We start from the raw sequence: 1,022 nt of genomic DNA, 5'->3' as shown, positions 1-1,022 counted from the left end.
CTGATGATGTATCTAATTCTTACCAATCATCGGCACAGAATGGTCTTCTTGTGGTTACATGTAGAGTGTGTCAATCTGTAATAGATATTTCTGGCAAAAGAGATCAACATGTTGTCAAGTGTATGGTCTGCTTGGAAGCTACAGTATGAACCTATAAATATATTTTTATTATAAATAACATTATATAATATTAAAGTACAAAATAGTATTTAAAAAAAAATTTTTTTTAAAACTAATTTTAAGCTGCCATTTTTCCTCGTTCTATTGTGAAATATAATTGATTGAATTAATTTTTTTTGCAGCCAATTAGGAAAGCTCCACCTGGGAAAAAGTATGTAAGATGTCCTTGCAATTGCCTGTTAATTTGCAAGAATTCTTCGCAGAGAATCGCTTGCCCGAGAGCTAATTGTAAAAGAGTTATTACTTTGGTACAAAGCCCTCTTACGCCACCGGCTCACACCATGCCTGGAATGGTTACTGTGGTTAATGGAACTGTGCCAAATAATTTTGAGGAAACTAACGAAACAGGTAAATTTTTTTATATAAATACTTGTAAGTTTAAAATTTTTCTAAATCATAGTTTTTTGTTTTTATTTATAGCCAATGGCTAAATTTTTTTATTTTAAACAATGCCTTCGACAAATTCTTTTGTACTTAGGCTGGTTAATTTTTTGATGTCAAAAAATAATAATAATTTCTTTTAACTATTATAAATTACAATCAACATCCCGAGTAATGTAAGAGTTTCAATTTTAAAAAAAATTATTCAGTATTATTATTTTTAAATAAATTATTCAGAAAATTTTGGTCAAATTCGAAATAATTTTTATTTTTACTTTTGATGATTAATCCTCTTTAACGTAGAAAAACTTATAATTAAATTATTTAAAAAAAAAAAAAATTTTTTTTTTTTTTTTTTTTCCGTAAAATTTAATTATTTATAGTTAATAATTTTTTATATAAGAATTATAAGAATGTGTGTGTTCAAGAAAATAGTACTGAAATGACAGATTGGAATAAAA

At 25.6% G+C, this 1,022-nt stretch overlaps 1 protein-coding gene across 1 annotated transcript; it reads left to right on the top strand.

Annotated features, from left to right (window-relative positions):
* On the top strand, nt 1-611 carry Phum_PHUM617960 (uncharacterized protein; the record flags this gene model as incomplete). Its single annotated transcript, XM_002433202.1, has 2 exons — nt 1-143; nt 303-611. Coding segments are annotated over 2 exons (452 nt in total), but the record flags the coding sequence as incomplete, so codon positions are not given.
* Between the last annotated feature and the right edge of the window lie 411 nt (nt 612-1,022).

The sequence above is a fragment of the Pediculus humanus genome, genomic scaffold, assembly GCF_000006295.1.
Source record: "Pediculus humanus corporis 1103172108345 genomic scaffold, whole genome shotgun sequence".
Lineage (NCBI taxonomy): Eukaryota > Metazoa > Arthropoda > Insecta > Psocodea > Pediculidae > Pediculus > Pediculus humanus.
The sequence above is the reverse complement of the archived record's forward strand: the minus strand, read 5'-3'. Positions and strand labels throughout refer to the sequence as shown.